The sequence below is a fragment of the Phyllostomus hastatus genome, unplaced genomic scaffold (assembly GCF_019186645.2).
Source record: "Phyllostomus hastatus isolate PE091 unplaced genomic scaffold, TTU_PhHast_1.1 phas_contig_468, whole genome shotgun sequence".
Taxonomy (NCBI): Eukaryota; Metazoa; Chordata; class Mammalia; order Chiroptera; family Phyllostomidae; genus Phyllostomus; species Phyllostomus hastatus.
Window position 1 is genome coordinate 1,329,605 of NW_025333884.1, and position 21,958 is coordinate 1,351,562.

Here is a 21,958-nt window from a genome sequence, read left to right on the forward strand (position 1 = left end):
TGAGACATGGTGGGAGAGCGATGGAGACACACCCAGGCACACTCAGACGCCACACACGTGTCTGCTCGCATAAGCTGGGTGCTCTGGAGGCCGAGCCTGGGCACCCCCGCTGCCTGCCACCCTGGGACCCTGGCATGGGGCTTCCCGCCTCTCTCTTTCTTGTTCTCACCTACAGCCCCTCTCTTCGTCTCTCCAGCCCTGGAAACCTCTGGGTCTGTCTTTATCTCTGCCTCCTTCTGTCTGTCTCTGTCTCTGTCCTTTGTGCCTTTGCTTCTTTCTATCTCTTCTCTCTCTGTCTCTCTCCTCCTGTTTGTCTGTTTGCATTTCTCTCTCTGGCTCTGTATCTCTCTGTCTCTGCCTCTCTCAGCCTCTGTGACTCTCTTAGCATCTCGGTCTTCATCTTTGTGCCCTTCTCTGTTTTTCTCTATTTTATTCTCTCTCCCTGTCACTGTCTCTCTGCTTCCATGTCCCTCTCTGAGCATCTCTGTCTTTCTGTCCCTGTCTGTGCTCTTGTGTGTCTCATTTCCTGTCTGTCTCTGTGTCTTGCTGACTCTAGGTCTTTCTCCAGCCCTGTCCATGTCTCTCTTTATCTCCCTGACTCCACATCTCCCTTTGGGCCTCTCTTTGCCTCCTACTCTCTCTCTCTCTGGGCCTCTTCATGCTTGTCTCTGCCTCAGTTTCTCTTTCCTGTTCACTGGCACAGCTGGGGACAGCCTTGCCTTTTTCCAGGTCCACCCAGCCCCACTCAGGGGCCAAGGGTCAGAGACACAGAGACCATGGCCGCCTGAGAGAGTCAGAGGCCGCGGACAGAGGCCTCCAGCACCAGCCCCTGCACGGCTGTGCCCAGTGCAGGCACCAGTGAAGAGTGACACAGAAGGAGAGACACCCAGAGAGACCTTGGTGTCTCCAGACACCAAATGCAGCCACTTGGTACAACCAGAGGACAGGGAGAGAGAGAGACAGACAGACAGATGGAAGAGGGGAGGGAAGGAGGAAGAGAGAATGAGTTTAAAAAATCGGAGATGGAGGAAGAAGAAACCCAGAGGTAAAGAGAAAGCAGAAGCCAGAAGCCAGACATGGACGTTGCTGCAGAGAGGTTTTGTCTTCAAACAGGCCACGACTGAAAGAGAAAAGAGGAGCAAAGGCTGGAAATGGGAGATGCCAGGGTGGGCGGCAAAGGGGACACAATGAGAAGGGCACCTGCCTGCAAACTGACCTTCCAGGCTGGGGGGTCAGTTTGTAGGATGCAGGGCTTGAGCCGGCTCCCTCCAGCCCAGGGAGGGGCTGAACTGGGTGGTGGGGGTGACTCAGGGCCCCAGGGCTTCCTGTGACTCAGCCCTGGCTGGGCTCAGTCCTGGAGGGGGAGTGGAGGGTCCCTGTAAAAGAGAGGAGGGCAGGAACACCAGAGGACCTTTAGGCCTACATTGACCCTTGCAAAAGGTGACTGAGGGCCACTTCAAAGGACTTTGAAGGGAGGCGGGGCTGGGGGCGTGGAGTCCGGGGTCTGAGGGAGGAACAGTCGGGGCCCCAGACTCCTCTGTCTGAAGGAGGAAGTGGGCTGGGGGCCCCGACACCTGATCCAGGAAGACCAGAATAACTGACTCCAAAGTCCCCGGGACTTTTCCTTGGCCTCGTCCCAGCTGCCCCACCTTCCTCCCAGCTCCATCTCCGGGCCTGGAAAGGACCCAGATACCTTGGGGCCCAGCCGGAAGGGGCCAGGGACAAAGGGTTGTTTAACTAACTGCTCAGGGAGTGAAGAAGAGGGTGTCTCACTCGGAAAGGTCACCCGTCGCCCAGGGCTGGTGCAGAGAAAGGAGGGGCTGAGCCGGGTGTGGAAAGATACCCTGAAAGTCAGAGGCCTTTGGGCGGCAAATCCTCCAGGCAGTCTTTTGATTTAGACAGGGGGTAGCTTCAGGGCATTGGGCTGCTGACACCTCGTGGAAGTCTTGGGAACTGCAGGCACTCTGCCGGTCTAGTCCGGTGTCCTGTCAGCGTACATTGAACATCTACTGAGTGCCAGGTGCTGCTTGATCTAAGTGTAGAGGGTACAGTAATAACAAAACAGAAACAAACAACAACAAAAAAAACCCTGCCTTCCTGGAGCTCCCAGGCTAAAAGAAGTCTCGTAATCCCATCAATCTGTCTCTTTCTCTCCGTCCCCTGCCCCACACCCACCCCTGGCTCTGTGAATTTTTGCTTCTTTCTCTCTTGAGTCTCTCACTGGCTTTACTTCTTAGTTTCTCTCTCGGTCTTTGTCTCCAAGTGCACGTCTTTTTCTTTTCTCGTTTTTCCTTCTCTCTGTGTTTTGCTTATTTTCTCCTTTGTATCTTTATGTTCTCCACCAATGAAAAGTCATGTATATTTTTATGTTAAATTATGTGTCATTATATTATATATGTATATCATTAATATATATTAATATATAATTATATGTATCAATCTGAGAATCTTGGTTCAAGCGTTGTGTGGCCACTGACTTTCTTTTTGTGGGGGACACACATTCTGGTTTAGGGACAGATCCCAGTGAGTGTGTTCCTCGCTGGGTGCCCTATGAGACCTGTACAACGGGGGTGACACTACAGTGTCACAGGGCTGCTTGAGGACTAGGTGGGATGGAGTGTCTGGAGCCCTCGTCACAGGACCTGGCATGCATCGGGCACACGTGGTACATTGTCTCCCCTCTCTGTCCAGTCTGTCCCTGCTTTGTTCTCTCAGAATTCTAAGACCACCACGCTGCAAGGAAGCCCAAGCTAGGCACGTGCAGGGGCCACGCAGAGAAGAATCAGGGCACCCGGGCCCGAAGCCCGAGTCCAACCCCACTGGATGCAGCTGCACTGGTGACCTCTACAGAGACCACCAGAAGTGTCCTGTTAACCCTCAGCTTCATGAGAAAGAATACACTTTTGGGAATAAGACGCCTAATTTTGGAGTGGCTTGGTGCATAGTAAGTATTATGCTCTTCTGCTCAGTTTTATGTTTGAAGTTTTCCATAACATAAATATGTACATGAATATGTATATGTATGAATAGGTAATGGAGTAGACCAAAGACACTGCACTTTATATATTGCAGCTGGTATCATTTGCTTCTATCCTTTTGCCTCTGGGTCTTTCTTGGCTCTCAGTCACGGCCTGACTTTCATGTTTTCTTGTCTCTCTCTCTCTCTCTTTCTGTCTGTGTGTCTGCTCCAACCTCGCCAAACCCCCACCTGCTGCTTTCCCCTCCATTTACTTTGCTCCACCACATTGATGTTCTGGCTGGTCCTTGGATGTGCAAGCTCTCTCCTGCCTCCGGGTGTGGTACCTGCTTTTCCCTCTGTCTCAATGCTTTTTACCTCCAATCTCCACATGCATTATTCCCTCACTTTATCCAGCTTTCTGCTCAATATTGTCTCATCCTTGATCACTTCTTCAAAAATGGTCCTCTCTGGCACCGTAAATAATCCTGTATTTTATTTCATTGTTTTACCTGCATCATGGCACTTGGGACGATCTAAATGGTCTTGTTTGTTATCTTATTTTTCTAGTTGATGAGGACCAGGATCTTACCATCCCAGTGTTCAGAGCAGTGCCTGCACCTAGGAGATGCTCAGTGGGTGGCTGGTGAAAGAAAGCGCTTGATCCACGGTTCGGACCTGCTCTCCTTCGACTCCACCCTCTCGCCCCGTTACACCCTGTCCTGGAGGCGGGAGGACGTCATTTCCTTATTGACCCTGTCACGTGTGCCCTCATTGGTTGAGTTGCTGTCTGTGGTTCTGAGACCCAGTGCTACGGATCTGTCCTTGGTGCTGACTCAGGCTCCCACTTCCGTTCAGCTGGGGAGGGCGGAGGAAACGGGAGAAAGGGGCAAGGTGATGTGATATCCCAGCACATATCCTGTGAATCCATGAGAGAAGGCAGACATCTGAATTCTCAAGAGAGAGGGTGCCTGTGTCACTGTTCCGTAGGTATTTGTTCTACCTATCTATGTATCTATCCCTTTTGTCGTGGAAAACATCAAAATACAGAAGCGAACAGAAGAGAATAGTAAGCGAATAATAAACCTCCATTTACAAGTACCCACTTAACAAGTACCAACACATGGTTAATTGCATTTCATCTGTGTCTCCACCCACTTCCTCACTTCCTCTGTTATTTTAATGCAAATCCCAGACATGGTATCATTTAATTACATGTTGTATTTTAAATTTTGTTTCTTTGTGTTGAGGTATGACTTACACATTGTTAAGCTCACGAATCTTAAGTGTACAGATTGATGCAGGCCTGCCCGTGTATAAAGCATCTCCACCATCACAGCCAGTTCTCTGGTCCCCTGTCCCAACTGGTGAACCAGACCCCTATCACCAAAGATTAAAGAGCCACAACATGGGAGTCCAAAGTCCTGGGCTTTAACCTTGACTTTGCTGCTGACACCATTTGCCTTGTATGAAACACACTATTCTTGTAAACAGTGCATAAAACATAGAGGTACATTTTGGACAAATAATTTTATAGTGAACACACCTAAGGAGAGTATTACCACTCCCTAGAACCTTCCAGGTCTCAAAGCCCTTCCCAGCCTCCAGAGGAAACCCCTATCCTCACTCACAAGGAACTTTACCCCTCCTAACCCCCAACCCTCACACAGTTTCTCTGTCCTTCCTTCTCCCTCCAACCCTTCAACACTAAGCAGCCCCTGACCCTGGAGACCAAGAATGAGAGATCCCATCACCAATTTCTCCCTGGTCTCCTTGCGTTCAGTCTCACCCCCTGCACCCCACCCCCCCCAACCTCCCACCATCTGGCCCCTGCATAGCCTCAGGGAGAGCTTCCATCTTCTGGCTTTGACCACTCTTCTCCCTTGCTCTAAGCCCCCCATTGGCTGCAAGGGGAAATTCAGGAAATGTTATCCTCACTCCCAGGAGCCCTGCCACCCTCTTCACCCTCATCTTCCTCTCTCATACTTTATACACAGACCAATCCATTGTGCACACTGTCCTTCCTACCTGGAATGCTCTCTTTTCTGCTCCTCTGCCAAGTCCTACTTGTCATTAAGGTGTCTTTTCAGAGATTCATTCCCATCAGACGCCTTCCCCAGTCTTCCTCTTTGGAGCTGCCTTAGACCCTCGTACTTCAGGCTTCACTCACTATGAGTTTCCAGTTGTCTTTCTCCAGACCAGGAGGGCAGGGCTGGGTCCGACCCATCACCGGGTCCCTGGCTTCACCCAGCTGAGAAGAACAGGTTGTGAAGGTTTGCCACAGGTCCCTCCCTGCAGCTCTGTCTCTCACTTGTCCCTGCCACTGTCCTGCTGTCTCTCTGCCACTTCACAAATGTTTCCTCACAACTTGTCATGGGCTGGCACACACCTCCTGCTCATCCTTCAGGACCTGGCACCCATTTTGTCCTCTATGGAGTGACCCCTGGTGTCCCAGGGCCCCAGCCATCCAGCCACAGGTTTCTTCTCTACCATCCAGCCCTTCCAGCACAAACACCCTCTTTATTTCCTGCCCTGATTGCTCTTGGGGCTGTGTGCCCCAGTCTGTGTCCCCTGTCCAACCTAGAACTCCACAGGGGTAGGGTTCTCCAGAACCATCCAGCGTGGAAGGTTGAATTACAAATGTTGGTTGAGTCTCTAGCAAGATTACTTCTGACTCTGTGTCTCTGCTTGCATGAGCTGCTCCCTCTTCCTGGAATGCAGTTCCCTTTTCTGTCCATCTGACATGCTTCATGGTCTGTCGCCAGGTTCTCCTCCCTTGGGTACCAACCCCAATGTGTCCCTTCCCCAGCACTGGCTCCCCTTGTCCCTGCACATCCCTCCACCGTAGGCTCAAGGCTGGCTGAGCATGGACCTGCCTCTCCTATCAGACTGGGACTCCCCTCCATGGCCCCAGTGTCCAGTGCCTGGCCAGGAACACAGGGACATCTCAGTGAGTGATGGACACCGATGAGTCTAAATCCATGTTTAGGAATGCCCGTTCCCTACCAGCTTTGAGCTGCATTTCCAAGATCCTTGTCTGAAGTGGCCTGCTGTGTGTAAAGGGAAGCTTGGAGGGTGGAGGGCTCTCCTTTCTGCTCCCACCACGACCCAGCCCCTCCCCAGAGCTGCAGGATGTCTTCTCCTCCACTGCGTGCTGCACACAGCCTTGCTTTTGACCACAGTGAAAGCAGTGTGGCAATGGGCGTGGGCCCAGGTCTTCCACTGGCCTTACCTCACGCCCCACCACCAGAAGAAGCCTGCCTGATAAAACAGTGGGGGGACTCAGTGTTGCCGACGCCCTCGGAGGATGGGGCCCTGTCTCACGGGATGTGGCATGTGCTTCCAGTGCCAACTCCCCCACAATTCGCATGCATGGATCTGTGTGGCAAAGGGTGGCAGGGGCTCCTCTCACTGTTACACCCAAACCCACGTGCAGAATGTTTGCTTCCCACCCCCGTGACTTCAGGTGCTGCTGGGTTGAGGGTCTGGGTTCCCTTCAGAGGACTCGGTGACGGTTCCAGTGAACTGGAAGGTCAGTCAGCCACGTGGCTATTTTCGGCTCCTCCCACCACTGAACCAGGAAGAAGGGGATTCCTCTAGTGCTGGGGTGACTGATCTCAGTCACCCAGGGAGACTAGGCTACTGCTCCACAGCAGTGCAGGAGGCCACGTCTAGAACCCAGGGACCTGTGCCAGCCAAAGTACTCTTAGTTTAACCTGAATCAGGCTCAACATGTCCATCACCCACTGTTGATTCCCACTCCCTTCCATCTGTTCCTCTCTTTGGTAAACGGCACCACCATGTACCCTGTTCCTCTGGCCAGAACCTCGGAGTTGTCTTATTTTTAATTCCCCTCCCAGCCCTCCACCAATGTATCACGTTAGCTCCACCATCAAAATCTATCCTGTTTCCAACTGTTCTCACTACCCCTGTGGCCTCTGCCATCATCACACGCCTGGACTGGGGTGGTAGCCACCTAGAGGTCTTGGCTTCTGTTCTTGTCACAGGAATTCTCTTCATGTGCACAGGAAGACATGTGCAGGACTCCATTTATATGAAGCACAAAAAAGGCAACATTCTGCCCCAGCTGGTATGGCTCAGTGGATTGAGGCCTGGCCTGCGAACCAAATGGGTCGCTGGTTCAATTCCCAGTCTGGGGCACATGCCTGGGTTGTGGGCACGTGACAGGCAACCACACATTGGTGTTTCTCTCCTTCTCTTTCTGCCTCCCTTCCTCTCTGTCTAAAACAGTAAATAAATGAAATCTTTAAAAAAGAAACAGGCAACATTCATCCGTGGTAAGAGTCAGAGCAATGGCTACCTCCGGTGCCTCTGAAGGGCTGGGATGGAGGCTTTGGGACAGGGGCAGGAGCTGTCCTGGATCTCGATCTGGCGGTGGTTACTTGGATGTATACACCCAGGAAAATCGCACTTTATGCATTTTACTGTATGTGTTTTATATCTTGATGAAAAAGTTATACTTAATTATATATGTATATAATTATGTATATTATAACATAGAGCATTAAACTATATAAATACATAATGTAATATGTACATTGCATTGGATATTATATATACACATATTGTATACAATAACCCATGATTTTATATATATAGTCATGGTGGCCCTCTGCTACTAATCCTCATGGATTCTGTACCCGTCTTGGATCAACCAGAACAGCAGAATGAATTGGCTCATGTGACTGTGGGGCTGGTCAGACCAGTTGCCTACTCACAGGGCAGGCCGTCTGGAAGGGCAGGTCCCAGGCACAGGCTGACCTTGCTTTGTGAGCAGGTTTCTTTTCCAGGAAATGTCAGCTCTGCTCTTACAGCCTGTCAGCTGATTGAATGGGGCCCGGCTAGATGATGTAGGATAATCTCCTGAGTTTAAAGTCAGCTTATCATAGCCTTTCATCACATCTACAGAGCACCTTCGCAGCAAAAACAAAATTACCGTTTGAATGAATAATGGCCAAGTTGATGGTCAGACTGACTACCCGAGCTTTAAACCTCCTGTGCAGTGACATCCAAGTCTGCTCCCGCTAGAAAGGTCAGCTCCTGGAAGGTTGGGACTTTTGCCTGATTTGTCCAGTGCAGTATGCCCATCAACTAGAACAGTGCCTGGCATATAGTAGGTGCTCAATAAATGTGATGTTACATGAGTAATGACACTCAGGTTCCCTTTCTACATCAGGGTGTGGAGACATCTAGTGTCCTTCTCTTCTGACCTCGTAGGAGTATGGCAGTGTTTCTGAGATGGCCTCACCCCGCAAGGCTTCCCCCTGAGGGGGAGTGAGAAGGCATGGGGACCCCTCCTTCCTCTGCCACTCACTCTGAAATCGCTCTCTCTCTCTGTCTCTCTCTCTCTCTCTCTCTGTGTCTCAGGTAACTTGACTGCAAAACGGGGATGTAACTCCCCTTCACTGGGTCATTGGGTCAAGTTGGGGGGAAGGATGTGAAACAACCTTGAAAAGCATGTGTACAAGAGGATGAAGTTCATCTGCTCACATATGTGTCCTGCACACCCTGGGGTCCTTCCTACTCCAGATCTTCATCCAGGCCGTCTCCTTCACCTAGAACACCCTTCCTCCTGCTTGCATCTGCCAATGCCTTTTTATCCTTCAGGGGTTTAAGATTTACCTCCTCCAGGAAGTCTTCTCCCATCTTCACAGGCTGGAGGATTTTGCCTGGTTCAGCTTTGCCTCAAGGGTGTTTCTGCCACATTAATCAACACCCAGGTGTTTGGGAGGTGGCCTAGCCGCATGGCTCACAAGGCTGGGAGTCACACTGCTGACTGTCCACTCACAAGCTACATGAGCTCAAGCAAGTGCCCACACCTCTTGTTCTCTCATCTGTCAAGTGCGGATTGTGACAACAGCCCACCTATGCTGGGCGATTGTTGCGTCCCAGGTACTCCATATTCAGCCCATTGAGTCCCGACCACAACCACTGGGAAGTAGGTTTTGTCATTATTGTAGGTTTTATTTTCACTTCCGCCTTACAGGCGAGGAAACACAGGTGCAGAGAGGTTAAGTAACTTGCCCAAGGTCCCCTGCAGGCTAAAAGGTAGAGATGGGATTCAAACCCATTCAGCATGGCTCCAGGGTTTGGGCTCCTAACTTAATGATACACTGCCTCTCCAGCCTCTAGTGATGACACTAACAAAGACATCATGTAGTTCCCTGCTGGAGCTGGCCCTAGGCTCCCGGGGGTGCGGGTGGGGAGCACAGGAAGCAAGGTCATGGGGTGCTGGGGCCTGGCTGGTGCTCAGGTTTGCTCTTCATCAGGTGCAGGAGGTGGCTGCACCTCCCCACCCTGGGATGCCGGGGACCTTGCCCAATTTCTCCCAGGTCTGCTGAGCAGGTGAGGGCAGGGTTGCCGTAGGGAAGTGGGAGGGAGAGACAGACAGGAATGCACCTCTTGTGTGACATCACTTTCCACATCACGGGGGCTGAAGCAGTGATGGCGGGGGTGTGCCCTGCCCCAAGCATCCTGCTCATGAAGAGGCCGGAGGGGTTGTCTACGGGGAGAGGCAGAGGGATCCTCCCAGTGTGCCAACCAGGAGGGGAACCACAAGGAGCAGGGCTGCAATGTGGGGTGCCGGGGGAGGGGTGGCGGCCGAAGCGGTAGTGAAGGGCAGGGTCATGGAGCCCCTGTTGCAGAGGTGCCCCTCACAGCAGGAGCCCTTCAGGTCGATGTCTGTCCAGGGGCTGGTGGTGCCCATGATGGTGCAGGAGGGCCGGTGGCAGGTTCTGATGTACACGGGGACTGAGAAATTGCCTGGAGAGGGGGACGACAGAGAGGGGGACGACAGAGAGGAGGGCTCAGACGTGAAGGAGGCCAGGGCCACGGCTGGGTCCGCACACTTGCCTCCAGTCTCCCCGCTTTGAGCTAGGGCCACGCCTCTGCCCTCAGTCCAGGGTCGTGCCTCGACGCTCAGACCAGGCTACGCCCTCTCCTTCCAGAGCTGGCCGTGGCCCCTCCCTCGAAGGAGAGCCACAGCTCTTCCTTTAGGGCCACGCCTCCCTGTCCGGCCTGCCTGGTGCCTCTACCCTCAGTCCTGCCCTGCCTCCGGGCCCTTCTCCCTTCCGAGCCCCTCACCAACGGTCATTCGGCCATTGCCCAGAAAGCAGACGCTTTGGTCCTGGTGACACTGGACCCGTCGGGACTTCTCCGGGGTGCAGTCCTCTGGCCGGGTCCCCACGCAGGAGTAGCACTCGACGCCGCTGAGCGTCTGGGGGTTGGGCGCTGGCAAGAGAGCGTAGATTCACACTCGGGTGAGGGTTCTCCGGTTGGTAGTGCAGGTTGCGCGCCGCACCCGGGCGCCCGCCTCTCCCGTCCCCTCTCCGCCCGCCCACGCCCATTCCAGCCCTCGGGCACACCTGGGCTCAGGTTGGGGATGGTGTCGTGGGACATGAGGTCACCGTTGCACCAGTCGGTCGTGCAGCCTCGCACTACCGAGTAGTCAGGCGGCAGCGCGTAGTCGTTTGACAGCATCTCTCCGGTGGACGGGCCCGTCCAGCAGCCTTTCTGTACCATGGTCACCGAGGCGCGGTACCCTGTGGGCGGGAGGGGATGGGCCTGGCGCTCTGCCTCCTCCCCCGCCTTCCTCCTGCTCTCCCACCCCTCCTCTCCCTCTAACCTCGGCTCTACACCTGTCCCCCTCTAGTCTCAAGTCTCTCCCTCCCCTCTCCTCTCCTCCTCCATCCTTCTTTCTCACTTTCCTTCTCCTTCCTGCCCTTCCCTTCCTCTCTCTCCCACTCGAACTCCACTTTCCAGGCCACCTCCACCCCTCAGCCCTCCCCCTCGCCTCCCCTGATCTTCCTCTTCAATGCCTCCGTTCCCTCCTCTCCCACCTCCTCTTCCTGGGTCCCTGTTGCCTCCTCCTCCTTCCCCACCCCACGCCCTCGCCCACCCTTTTCTTTCTCTGTCTTTTCCTTCCTTTCCTCCACCTCCCAACTGCTTCCTTGTTCTTCCCTCCCTCTCCTACCCAATTCCCCCCTCACCTGGCGGCCCTGCCCCTTCCTCCCTAATCTCTCCTCCGGCCCCTGTCCTCCACCCTTTATCTTCTGCTCACACTTCTCTCTCTGTGTCTTTTTTCCCCCTGCTTCCTCACCAGTGTCCAGCGACATGACAGCCTCAGAGCATCCAGAGGGACAGGAGATGTTGGCAAGTTTCATGCCACTGAGGTCAAAGGGCCCGAAGTAGGTGTGCTGAAAGCTGTAGCACTGCAGGGCTTGGGACTCTGAGGAGAGGAGCAGGGGTGAGGTGAGGGGAGCAGGCCAGGGATGTGCATATGACAGTCACACTGCCCGGGCTGTTCTCTGAGGGGAGACAGGCCTTGTTGCCTTGAGACAACCAGGGTCTGCTGCCACCACTGGTTATGGCTGTTTACCCGGTGGCAGAGTAATGGCCTCTGTGCACCTGCCAGTCCAGTTTTTTTCCCCAGATTATTCCAGGTCTTGATTCTTCCAGGAAGCTCTCTGAGATTTAAATAAGGAGGAAGTGATTCACTCCTGCTCTGCCCAGCCCTATCCTGACTACACTCACGAAGATCAGTAACACTTAAAGGTCACTGATGGAAAACAGATACTACAGTACAGGCAGCAGGATGTGCAACCTTGTACTAGAAAGGCACAGATACAACCAGCCCCAGCAATACACACACAGGGCACTTAAACACGGACATAAATGCAAAAGAACACAATTGACAGGCTCATGTGAATCTCACAGATGGACACGCAGGATCCTGAAGGCTGCTGGCCATTTACATGCAAAACAACTAGCACTCAGACCCTCCAATAGAAACCCCTCAGACCAAGGCACAACACCTCACACATGCAAGATTCTATTCAGAGAAAAGTGTGTGGGTATGGGACCAATAACCCCACACGGAGACCCAGGGGCACAGGGGTCAGACCCGCAGAGAGACAAGTGCAGACCGAGTATCACAGACCCACAAGTAGAGAGACCACAGTTGTGTAGTTAGAGGTAGACAAGAAAGACCCACAAAAACATACCATTTAAAATCATAAACAGATACAAGACATGTGGAGACATGAGACACAGGTACACACAGTGACAGATGCATATCAAAATACCCCAAGGCATGCACACAGAGATAAGTGTGCGCCTACTGATCACGGAGATGCACGAATACAAAGGAGACACAGATGTACAAAGTTAGACCTGCATCTCTTTTATTAAAAAGGTGAAGCTAAGGGATAAACACCCATAAAAGCATTTGTTCTAGCACCCAGACATCAGAACCTGACACAGAGAAACACACACAAGCACAGGGACCCACAGGGTAAAGTGACACACTGACACACATACACACACTCAGGCTTATCTTTCATGGATGCGCATACACGTAAGTTTTGCACAGATATAGCTATTTCCCACCTCTCCAACTCCTTGTCTTTGTGACCACTTCAGTCCCAATGAGTATGTCCCTGTTCTTACCCAAACTGGGAGAAGGGAGGGCCTGAGGATGAGACAAGGTTCCCTGACAGCTTGGAAAAGAGCCCCCATCACTCCCCAGAAGTACCCTTGAATGGGGTCATGGGTAAGGAGGATGAGAAAGGCTGAAGCACCAGGAAGAGGGAAAATGGAGAAACTGAAGAGGAAGAGAAGTGAAAAGGACACAGTCTCCAGACCTCTCCATGACCAAGACCCAAGACTGCAGGCCCCCAGCCCCTCCTCCCTCAGACCCAGGAGTCCAGGCCCCCACCAGGCCCCTCCTGTCAATGGACTCCTGTCTGCGTACCTGTCAGGCAGAGTGCAGCCCCGCAGAGGCAGAGCAGAAAGGCTCTGGGGACTCCCATTGCAGGTCCTGGAGCTGAGCAGAGACACCGTGGACAGCTCCTCTGCTCTGATGTCTGCTCTGCTGGTTGTCTGGGCCAGCTCCAGGCATCCCAGTGCCCCAGCTTGGCAGGATTCCTCCACCCCCGCCCTCCCTCTCCAGGGCTGGTCTCCTCCTAGATATTCAATGGTGAGGCCACGATGACTCCTGGGCACTGAGGAAGGAGGGGTTGGGGGCCTGAACTCCTGGTCTGAAGGAGGAGGTGGCTAGGGATTTACAATCCTTAATATTGGAGGGATCTCAGAGAGATGCAAATTAAAACCACAATGAGATACCACTTTACACCAGTCAGAATGGCCATCATAAACAAAGCAACAAACAACAAGGATTGGAGAGGTTGTGGTGAAAAGGGGACCCTAGTGCACTGTTGGTGGGATTGCAGACTGGTATAACCACTATGGAAAACAGTATGGAATTTTCTCAGAAAACTAAAAATGGATCTGCCTTTTGACCTAGCAATTCCACTGCTAGGATTATATCCTAAGAACACTGAAACACCAATCCAAAAGAACCTATGCATCCCAATGTTCACAGCAGCACAATTTACAATAGCCAAGTGTTGGAAGCAACCTAGATGCCCATCAGTAAATGAATGGATCAAAAAGCTATGGTACATTTACACAATGGAATTCTATGCAACAGAAAGAAAGAAGGAGCTCCTATCCTTTGCAACAGCTTTGATGCAACTGGAAAGTATTATGCTAAATGAAATAAGCCAGGCAGTGAAAGACAAATACCATATTATCTCACCTTTGACAGGAACCTAAACAACAAAACAAAGAAACAAGCAAAATATAACCAAAGACACTGAAATAAAGAACAGACTGACAGAGTTCAGAGGGAAGAGGAGAGGGAATTTCAGGGGAAAAGGGGAAGGGTTTACAGGAACGAGTATAAGGACACATGGATAAAAATTAGGGGTGGGTGGAAATGGAAGGGAGGAGGGGAGGGGTGGGTGGGTGGGTTGGGATGGGAGTAAAAGATAGAAAATTGTACTGCAACAACAATTTAAATAAAAATTTTTAAAAAGTTTTTAAAAAGTGCTAAAAAAAAGAAGTAGTTAGGTTTGAGTTGTGCTCAGATAACATAGATTGCTGGGAAAATTGAAAATCAACTCAGAAGACATTGACATGGTGGCTTAATGCCTTTCAGACTTCTGAATAGGATTTTAAATTCAGAAAATGTTTTTTTCTGTTGTAGTCTGGAAAATAATAATAATAATTCAGTAAAATGAAACCTATTCTCTAAATATATTAAAATGTATACGATTTGGCCCTATGTTTATATGTTGACTGTGTGGTTGGTTGTGAGTTAGACTGTGTGGGTCATATATTTGACTACTCTTTGCTAGTTCTGTGACTTTAGATTAATTATCTCCATCCTTTGGCTTCCTCATTAAAATGATAAAAATAATAAAAAAATATTGGAGGAATCTGCATTTTGCTCTCTTTTTACACTGTTTCCCACACTGTGGTGTAGTCTGAGGTTGGCACATGTGGCCTCTCTTCTCTTCCTGCACCCCAACACACATGACCCACATACTCAGACACACAGAGGCTCCAGTCCTGAGGCCATGTCTCCAGACCCACAGACAAAAACATCACGTTTTCCTGGAAGCTTCTGGGACCCCCTGTATCCCCACTCACCCACCCCTACTCAGCAACAAGTACCTCTTTGTCTTCCAGCCATGTTGACCATGGATTGGGCTATCGTCTGTCTCTCCCATCAGGCTGTGACCTCCTCAGAGGCCTCAGGGGATGTTTGCTAAGTTGTATGAATAAATGAAACAATGAACGTACAAGCAGAGAGGGAGGGTGGGAGTGACAGAGAGAGAGAGGAGTCCCAGAGTTACACATGTGTGCACGGATGTAAAGGTAGACACAGAGACCCACTCAGACACCTCAATGAACAGGACATGACCACACAAGGCACTTAATAAATGTTTATTTGATTAGTAAATGAATGAATTTCAAAAACTGAATGAGATAGAGATGGGCAGACAACCGGAGGGCACAGACAGACCCACGGGGACACTCAGACCCAGGGCCGAAGGGGACACCCAGATGGGATGTCCCTGCAGGCAGTGGGAGCTGGGGCAGAGACACCAGGTCAGCCCTCCTGATGCTGCTCTTGCTCTCGCTGGGAGGAGCTGCCTGCTGGGGGCACATCCACTCTGTGCTGTGCAGGGGACACCAGGCATGTGCAGAGACCCAGAACCACAAATCCACAGATGGACAGGACAGAGTTGACAACAATCTCGGTGACCAGGACAGCCTTAACTGTCCTCTGAGCTTGACTAAATTTTACACATGTTTTTTCCTCACTGTAAGTATGCTGCTCCCCACTGCTTTCCCTTTCTTAGAGCATTTACTTCAGAAAACTTGTCATTGCAAATTCTATGCCTGTCCCTTTGAAATGTAGGTAAATCTCCCTGCCTCTTGCCAGTTTTACCACCCAGGAATGCCTTTCTCAGTGACCTGGGTGCCACCCCTTTGAAATGTCATCACCCAGGAAGATGGCATCCCTTCTCCCAGCTGTGCAGGAAGGTAGGAGCTGACTTTGACTAAGTGACAATTAGCAAGCCCAGATGGCCTAATCATGGAGAAAAACATTTGCAAACTCAAGAGTGACTCAGTGCGCTGGACACATCCCGTGGACCAAGCTCCCTCTCGTCATCCTCCAGATCCCTCCTTCCACTTGCCCATCCAGAGCTTAAAAACCTTTCCACCTTTTGTTTCTGTGGAGTTGAGTTCACTCACTCTCCCCTATTACATGGTCTTGAATAAAGTCTTCTGTGCTTCTTTGACTTTGTTTGGTGCAACTTTCTTTGACGGTGGACACCCAGGCATTGCAGACACCCAGGGCTCTGGACTCTTTTGGGCATAGCCTCCCTCACCCTCAGCTTGCCAAACTCCTGCCCCTCCCATTAGGCCTCAATAGCTGCCCCTCCCAACCTGTTTTGCATCCAAATTATTATTCCTGTTTCTTTTCTCCCTGCTGCAGGCTGTCTGTCTGGGGCTGGCCACACAGGTTTTGGGTGGAGCTCAGGGACCCTGGGAAGTGGAGGCTGGCCAAGGAAGGAGACTGGGTTTTCGGAAGCCCTTGTGGAAGGTGGAGGCTTTGAAGGTGTTTATGATGGTTCCTTGATTCAGAAGTTGAGGCTTGAAGAGTCTCCAGACCAGCCCATTATTGTGTGTGTGAGTGTGTGTGGTATGTGACCATGTGTGTGGCTGGGGGTGTGTGATTTTGATTCTGGTAAATTCAGGTATTTTTGGAGGCTGTGGGAAAGCAGGTAGAAAGCTCCCCATTGCAGGTAATAGTCAAGGTCGTCAAGTGGAGGCCAGTGACCTGGGTGTAGGGATTTGGGCAGGGTTCTGGCATCCACAGAGAGCCGTACAACAAGAACTCCGAGCTCCCTGTGAATCCAGAGATTCTTTTTGTTGGTTTTTTTTTTTGGTAGACTCTTTTTAGAAATTAAACTTTAGAAATTAAGTAATTAATTAAGAGATTGGGAAAAGTGAGGATGTTTTGTCATAGCTATTAAGGTGCTATTTTAAGAACTTTTCACTGTAGATATTCTTGAGCACACACAAATACACAGGAAATAGCGCACTCACTACCCAGACTCAATTTTTTAATTATATTATATTTTATTTTTTAAATCATATTTTAGTGATTATGCTATTACAGTTGTCCTGAATTTCCCCCCTTTGCTCCTCTCCACCCAGCACCCTCACTCCCTCAGGCAATCTCACACCACTGTTTGTGTCCATGGGTCATGTGTACAAGTTATCTGGCCACTCCACTTCCTATGCTGTACTTCACGTCCCATGGTTATTCTGTAACTACCTCCTAGTACCTCTTAATCCCCTCACCTATTCATCTGTTCTCCCACAGCCCCTTCCCACCTGGCAACCAGCAAAATGCTCTCTACATCCACGATTCCATCTCTATTCTTCTTGTTTGCTGAGTTGGTTTTTTAGATTCAGTTGTTGATAAATACGTATTTACTGACATTTTATTGTTCATAGTTTTGATCTTCTTTTCTTAAATAAGTCCCTTTAACATTTCCTATAATAATGGCTTGGTGATGATGAACTCCTTTAACTTGACCTTATCTGGGAAGCCCTTTATGTGTCCTTTCATTCTAAATGATAGCTTTGCTGGATAGAGTGATCTTGGATGTAGGTCCTTGCCTTTCATGACTTGGAATACTTCTTTGCAGCCCCTTCTTGTCTGTAAGGTCTCTTTTGAGAAATCAGCTGACAGCCTTGTGGGAACACCTTTGTAGGTAACTGCCTCCTTTTCTCTTGCTTCTCTTAGGATTCTCTCTTTATCTTTAGTCTTGGGTAACTTAATGATGATGTGCCTTGGTGTGTTCTTCTTTGGGTCCAACTTCTTTGGGACTCTCTGGGCTTCATGGACTTCCTGGAAGTCTATTTCCTTTGCCAGATTGGGGAAGTTTTCCTTCATTATTTGTTCAAATAAGTTTTCAGTTTCTTGCTGTTGTTCTTCTCCTTCTGGGACCCCCATAATTCGAATATTGGAATGTTTCAGGTTATCCCAGAGTTTTGTAAGTCTCTCTTCACTTTTCTGAATTCTTGTTTCTTCATTCTGTTCCGGTTGGATGTTTATTTTTTCCTCTTGTTACAAATCATTGCTTTGAGTCCTGGTTTCCTTCCTGTTACTGTTGGTTCCCTGAATATTTTCCTTTATTTCACTTTGGGGTATCTTTCATTTGTTCTTTTTTTCATTTTTCGACCAAGCTCATTCAGATCTGTGAGCATTTTGATTACCAGGGCTTTAAATTCTCCATCAGATAGGTTGGCTATCTCCTCATCACTTAGTTCTCTTTCTGAGGTTTTGCCCTGTTCTTTCATTTGGGCCATATTTCTTTGTCTTGGCGCAGCTGATAGGCTGTAAGAGGATGGGGGGAGGCTTAGATATTCACCCAGGCAAGGAGACCCTCCTTGCTGGACTGTGGTGCTGCCTGTGCGGGAGGGGCCAGAGAGGGAACACAGTGCCGCTCGTCTGCTCATCTCTAGTGCACTTTCCAAAGGACTCTCATGTGAGAATGGGAGTTTCTCCCACCATGGCAACCCCCCCATTTGGCCCACAGTCAGCTCTGAGGCTCAGTTTCGCCTTCAGGTGGCCCTGCTTGCCCAGTCTGCCACCTCGCCGTGGTTTTTCTAGGTCGGCCTGGTCTAGCCCAAGAGGTCTGCCGCCTTACTGGTTTGGTTGTTCTGCTTGATTTTTTCTTTAATTCCTTGGTTGTCGGAGTTCTGTGCTGTTTGATTTTCTAGTGCTTCTGGTTGTTTATTGATTTTAGATTGGTTGTTATCCTCCTTTTGGTTGTGTGAGGAAGTGAAGGGTTTCTACCTATGCCTACATCTTGGCCAGAACCTGGGCCATGTTTCTTTGTCTCTTCATTTTGGCAGCCTCTCTGCTTGTTTCTATGTATTAGGTAGAGTTGCTGTGACTGCCTGTCTTCATAGCATGATGTAACGTAGTAGGTGTCTTGTAGGGTCCAATGGCACGGCCTCCCTCATCACCCAAGCTGGGTACTTGAGGTGCACCCTTAGTGTGGGCTGAGTATTCCTCCCTCTTGTAATTGAGCCTTGATTGCTTTTGGCAGGTTGATGGAAGGGTTTTACCCAGGCCAGTCAGTTGCAAGGACTAGCTGTGACCACTGACCATCGTTTGCCCTACGTGGAAAATCAGCTATGCAGGACAGTGTGGTAGTGCTCTGATGTGGTTTATAGCTGTACACTGGGTGTGCAGGCCCTGGGGTTCCCCAGGTGAAGCATGCCAAGGTCAACCCCCTCCTGTGTTTTGCCTGGAGCCACCCTGCCTGAGCTATAGAACAATCTGAGATGGCTGCTACTTGTGCTGGGCTTGGAGACTCCCAGGTGAAGCCAGGTTCTCAATCTAGGCTAACTGCTACTCGTGTCCTGCCTGGGGCCACTTAAGAGGGGTTGTGCAGGGCGGGGGTGAGGTACTGGGGACTCATTGAAGCAAGCTGTTATTTGTTGGAAAGGATTTAGGAAGTTGTGAAGCTTAATCTAAGACAAGCCTTTTCATACAGAAAAGCTACTAACAGCTGTAAGTTGGATAGGATGAAGCCTCAGGGCATTTCCAGGGCAGGGCAAGTGTTGGCCAGGTCGATGGAGTTTCAGATATGGTACCAGCCTGCCAGCTCTGGGACTCTGCCTGCCTTTCTGTCTGGGAGAAGGCTGTCCCCCAACTCTCACCTTGATGCCAGACACTTCAGTTCCTCTCTGTATGCCACTGGTGCCTTTCAAGCTGCTACCCTGGTGCTGGAGCTCAGAGGGAGTGAGTCTGAGTAAGTTCATATGTGCATTCTTTAAGAGGAACTGCTTGGAACTACAGAAGTTTCTTCTGGCTCAATCCATGCTGGTTTTTTGCAGCCAGAAGTTATGGGGACTTATCTTCCTGGCACCAGTACCCTGGGCTGTGACTCCTGGCTCCCAAGATTGCCCTCCCATATTTTTATCCACCACAGGTAGATGTGGGACCAGCCCATTTCATGTCTCTGCCCCTCCTGCCAGTCTGGGTGGATGTGGTTTCTTTAATTCCATAGATATCAGACTTCCATTTAATTCAATTTCTGAAGGTTCTGAGTGATGGTTGTTCTATAATTTAATTGCAATTTTGATGTGTTTATGTGAGGAGATGAGTCGTGTTTACCTATGTCACCATCCTGACCGCAAGTCTCATTTTTTAAAATTGATTTTAGAGAGAGAGTGAGGAAGAGAGAGAGAAACATCGATTTGTTAATTCCATCTATCAATTAACTCATTGGTTTATTCTTGTATGTGCACTGACCAGGGATTGAACCCCCAACTTTGGTGTATGGGGAGGATGCTCTATCCAACTGAACTACCTGGCCAGAGCTTCGATTCAACAGTTTTTAGTGTTTTGCTGATCTTGTGCTCCTCTTCCCCCTTTTGGTGCTGATCAGGGCACTGAATTGGGTCCCCGCATTATTTTGCTCAAAATATTAATTTCCCTTAAAACATTATTTAAAACACTTTGAAAATCATTTGATTTTCAAAGTATAAATTTGGTTTATGTTCTAAGATGCAAATCCTTATGAATGCCATGAACAATTTCTAAAAGGGTATCACTCACAACCATGAGTTGAATTCTTTTTTTATTAAAGTACTGAGTTCATTTCACATGTATATTTTTGTCTCCCCACTATTTCCAATGATCTGACCACCACCACTACTATGTCCTATCATAACATTCCGTACAGACTTAAAGCCCAGCAAAGGGTGGAGTTCCACCTTTAAAAACTAAACAGGCATTTTGGGCAACACATTCTTAGCACTGGAACCTGGACAACATTTATCAGACACGGTAGGGAAAGTTCTCACTCTGCGTTGTAAAAGGGCAGCCAGATAACAAATGTTACAGAAGTGAAATAAGACAGATAATTTTAACAAACCACTTAAACTATTTTCTTAAAGAGACTTCTCTTGTGGCCAGAGATCTTGAATGGCTTCCTGCTCCATCATCCGGAAGCAATTCTTCACATAACTGATGAACTTAGCTTCCACTGTGGGGAGTGAACCGTCCTTTTCTACACTTGCTTGCAGTTTTGCTCTACTGTCTTCTACAGAACTAGGCCCTTCTGGTGTTTTAGGAATTTTTTCCTGCTTTTTGAAGGATTCTTGACCTTTTGATCTTGGCGTTGAGGGTTTTGAGTTTTTTACATTCTGGTTTGATTTATGTGCATTTTTGGCTGGAGTATTTCATATAGATTTCTTACTGGAGCTTTTTCTTTAGCTTCCTCATCCTCAAAATCATCATCTTCCTCTTCCTCCTCCGCCTCCTCTTCATCATCATCAGCTGCAAGTTTTACCTTTTTCTGTGGAAGCTTGCTACCACTTTCATGGGCAGAATGCTTCCCAGACATACTTAGGAGTTTCACATCTTCCTCCTCTTCATCTTCTGACTCTGCATCTTCCCCTACAGCTATGAAGTGCTGTCCACTCATATGCTCAGGCCCTGAACCACACTTCAACCTAAGGCCACAGGTGGTGTTATTTCAAAGCCACCAAGGGAAACCATTGGCTATACAGACATTTTCAAAGTTGCCAGTGTTACTTTAATAGGCCTGCCTTCATAATTCATTGCCTCTGCTTCAACAATGTGCAATTCATCCTTGTACCAGCCCCTAAACTGACTGTTAAGATAACAGGTGCTCATTTTCATCATTATCCACCTTAAAGTGATCATCTTTGTCAGCTTTGAGTTCACAACTGAAAAGACAGTTCTGGGCTGCAGAGGGCTCATATCCACCTCTGCTGGGTCTTCCGTGGGTGGCAGCACACACTCAGGTGGGAGAGAAGGCAGACGGAGATAAACAAGTTCGGTTCCATGGAACAGACACGCAGGACAGAATCCCACCAGGGCTCGAACTGAATTCTTAGCCAATGTTCTCTTTTCATATTGAACAGTCTCAGATTTATTTTTGATAAATGTGTAACAGTGGAAAATTGTAGTGGTGAGAACTTGTAACCCACCTCACCATTCATTGACACTGTTTCTATAAGTGCTGACTCTGACTAACATGTAGCTTGTAGATGGAGGGCATGTTTATTATAAGAGTCCTAGGAACTTGGGGTGGAGAGAAGAGATGGGGGGAAAATGAAGACAATTGTAATTGAACAACAAAGTTTTTAAATTAAAAAAGTAAGAATTCTTAAAAAAATAAAAGAAGAGAGAGAACTCTAGGAACTCACTTCAGAAGATAAGGACTCCGACCTTCAGACATCCCAGCTCCCGGAGATCTGCTGACCTTCTACCATGGAGGCAGGATGACACAGAGTCAGGGTGCCGTGAACCCAGCAGTTACTAAACCAGGATGATGCACGCTGGGTCATCGCCTGCCTTATCGAAACAGACTGTTTGTCTGCACATAGAGAACTTTTCAACCCGCTCCCTTTATCTCTAGGTTCTGTTCCCCTCTCCTTCCTTATAAAACCTCTGCACTGAGAGATGGACATGGGCTTTGAGACATGAGTCCCCCATGTCCCTGGTGGCTGGCATCTGAATAAACCACTTTCCTTTACATCAGCACCTGCTTCTCCAGTATTGGCTTTTGT

General features: G+C 49.4%; 2 protein-coding genes across 2 annotated transcripts; both read right to left on the reverse strand.

Annotated features, from left to right (window-relative positions):
• Positions 1-8,933: 8,933 nt before the first annotated feature.
• LYPD5 (LY6/PLAUR domain containing 5) lies at positions 8,934-12,898 on the reverse strand. Its single transcript, XM_045845324.1, has 5 exons — positions 12,729-12,898; positions 11,076-11,204; positions 10,342-10,518; positions 10,061-10,207; positions 8,934-9,739 (listed from the first exon to the last, which is right to left on the reverse strand). The coding sequence occupies exons 1-5, from the start codon at positions 12,784-12,786 to the stop codon at positions 9,480-9,482; spliced, it is 771 nt and encodes a 256-aa protein (XP_045701280.1). The 5' UTR covers positions 12,787-12,898; the 3' UTR covers positions 8,934-9,479.
• Positions 12,899-20,311: 7,413 nt separating this feature from the next.
• Positions 20,312-21,388, reverse strand: LOC123822912 (nucleophosmin-like). The gene is made up of 4 exons (XM_045845086.1): positions 21,377-21,388; positions 21,123-21,185; positions 20,615-20,835; positions 20,312-20,531 (listed from the first exon to the last, which is right to left on the reverse strand). The coding sequence occupies exons 1-4, from the start codon at positions 21,386-21,388 to the stop codon at positions 20,312-20,314; spliced, it is 516 nt and encodes a 171-aa protein (XP_045701042.1).
• Between the last annotated feature and the right edge of the window lie 570 nt (positions 21,389-21,958).